The sequence below is a fragment of the Nicotiana sylvestris genome, chromosome 4 (genome assembly GCF_000393655.2).
Source record: "Nicotiana sylvestris chromosome 4, ASM39365v2, whole genome shotgun sequence".
NCBI classification, from domain to species: Eukaryota; Viridiplantae; Streptophyta; class Magnoliopsida; order Solanales; family Solanaceae; genus Nicotiana; species Nicotiana sylvestris.
The window spans coordinates 33,175,573-33,177,611 of NC_091060.1; the positions used below are offsets into that span (position 1 = coordinate 33,175,573).

Sequence of the window (2,039 nt, forward strand, 5' to 3'; positions counted from 1 at the left end):
GAGCTTTTCTTACTGGAATTTAGACAAATGAGAAGAAACAATCACAGGTAAAGTGTTAGAACTTCCCATATATGCCTAATAAAGATAAGATAGTAAGGGTTTAAGTTCCATTTTTAGAGCCTCCTCAGCTGAGGGTTTAGGGGGAGGGCCGATTGGCCTATCTAGAGGCTCAAATTAGGATCCTTCTCTTATGTACTCGCAAGTTGCATCCAGAATTTGCAACATCTCCTCAACCTCTTCTTCAACTTCCAAGTGATTGAACAACATCAATGTCTTTTCTAGTTCATCATCTTTAAATGCACTTGGCTCTACGACTGGTTCATTCATCTCTACCACAAAAATCATGGTCAGGTCCTTATAATGATGAGGCAACTGAATGGCTCGATATACATTGAAGACCGTTTCTTCATTGTCCACCCTCAAGATCATCTTACCTTTTCGAACTTTGATAATTGCATCTTCAGTGGCAAAGAGAGGTCATCCCAAGATGATAGGAACTAACTCATCAGCCTCATAGTCCAGGATGATAAAATCTATAGGGAAAATAAACTTCCCAATCTGCAGCAAGACATCCTCAATTACCCCTTTAGGATAAACATAAGATCTATAAACTAACTGTAGAATCACCATGGTGGGTCTTAGATCTCCTAAGCTCAATTATTTGAACACTGACAACGGTATCAGATTGATACTTGCACCTAAATCACACAAGGATCTACCTACATCAATTTCATCAATCCTCACGGGGATGGTAAAACTACCCGGATCCTTATGCTTTTGTGAAAGCTTATGTTGAATCCTGCAAGTGCACTCCTCAGTAAGTATGATGGTCTCAAACTCAGTTAACCTATTCTTATTTTCTACTATATCCTTGATATATTTTGCATCTTTTGGAACTTCACGGAGCATGTCCACCAAAGGGATGTTCAAGTGTATCTGCTTCAGCATATCTAGAAATTTGTGAAATATGTAGTCATCATTCTTCTTTCTCAATCTTTGAGGAAAAGGGGGGTGGCACCCTCTCTAATATATGCTCAGACTCTGTTTTGTTTCTCTAATCTACCTCTACAAATTTTGGCACTCTTTCTTCTTCGAGCCCAGACTGCTCCTTTTTCTTCTTAGGCACTTCTACCAACTCTCTCCCATTTCTCAACATCACTGCATTGACTTGAGGATTTTTCTCTATATCACTTGGGAGAGCTCCAGCAACTCTAGTATTTTGAGTGTTAGCCATTTGCCCAAACTACCTCTCTAGATTTCTAAACTCTGTGCGCAATTGTTGATTGTCAGCCATAATTTTTTGATTGTTCATCAAGAGTTGTTTCATCATGTCAGTCAAATTCTCTTCTGCTTGCTGTGGGGGTTTAGGTGGCTGATTATAATTATCTTGAGGCCTGATATTCTGATTTCCATCCCAAGAGAAGTTAGGATGACTCCTCTAGTTCGGATTGTATGTGTTACCATACTGAGCATTTTGATTCATCGGCCCTCTAGCTTGTTGCCCCATATAGTAGATGGATTCAGGATTCATGGGGCATATGTCACTTGTGTGACCTTCACCACATAACGCGCAGCAAATAGACATCTATTACATATGATACATCTGTTGTGCTTGGTGCATTGTCATTTTATTCATCTGATTTGCTAATCTTTCTATATCTACCCTCATCACTGAGAAATCATCAAGCTAAATTACACCTACTGCCTTTTTGTTTAAGTGTTCTTCGTGGTCCCCCATCTCCTTTCCAATTATTATCATTAGTAGTAAAATTGTTTAGTAGGATCTGGATCTCACTATATGTCCTTGCCATGCAACTACCCCCACATGCTGAGTCAAGATTCATTTTTGATGCCTCGTCAAACCCATCACTGAAAGTGTGACCCAACACCTCATCAGTCTGATAATGATTGTAATGACCCGACCGGTCGTTTTGAGCTATAGCATGTTGTTTGGCAGTTTGAGGCCATGAGAAGCTTCACGTCAGGTATTATGACTTGTACATGTGGTCGGAATTGAATTTCGAGAAGTTTGGAATTGA

The 2,039-nt window shown here is 39.7% G+C and overlaps 1 protein-coding gene across 1 annotated transcript; it reads right to left on the reverse strand.

Moving 5' to 3' along the window:
- Nucleotides 1-477: 477 nt before the first annotated feature.
- LOC138889399 (uncharacterized) lies at nt 478-1,234 on the reverse strand. Its single transcript, XM_070172704.1, has 3 exons — nt 1,064-1,234; nt 724-936; nt 478-615 (listed from the first exon to the last, which is right to left on the reverse strand). The coding sequence occupies exons 1-3, from the start codon at nt 1,232-1,234 to the stop codon at nt 478-480; spliced, it is 522 nt and encodes a 173-aa protein (XP_070028805.1).
- Nucleotides 1,235-2,039: the final 805 nt, after the last annotated feature.

Coding starts and splice junctions, on each gene's coding strand:
- LOC138889399 (XM_070172704.1), bottom strand. CDS start 1,234: ATGGCTAACACTCAAAATACTAGAGTTGCTGGAGCTCTCCCAAGTGAT. Junction 937..1,063: donor GAGTGCCAAAATTTGTAGAG/GTAGATTAGAGA, acceptor ATGCTGAAGCAG/ATACACTTGAACATCCCTTT. Junction 616..723: donor TGAGGATTGATGAAATTGAT/GTAGGTAGATCC, acceptor GTGATTCTACAG/TTAGTTTATAGATCTTATGT.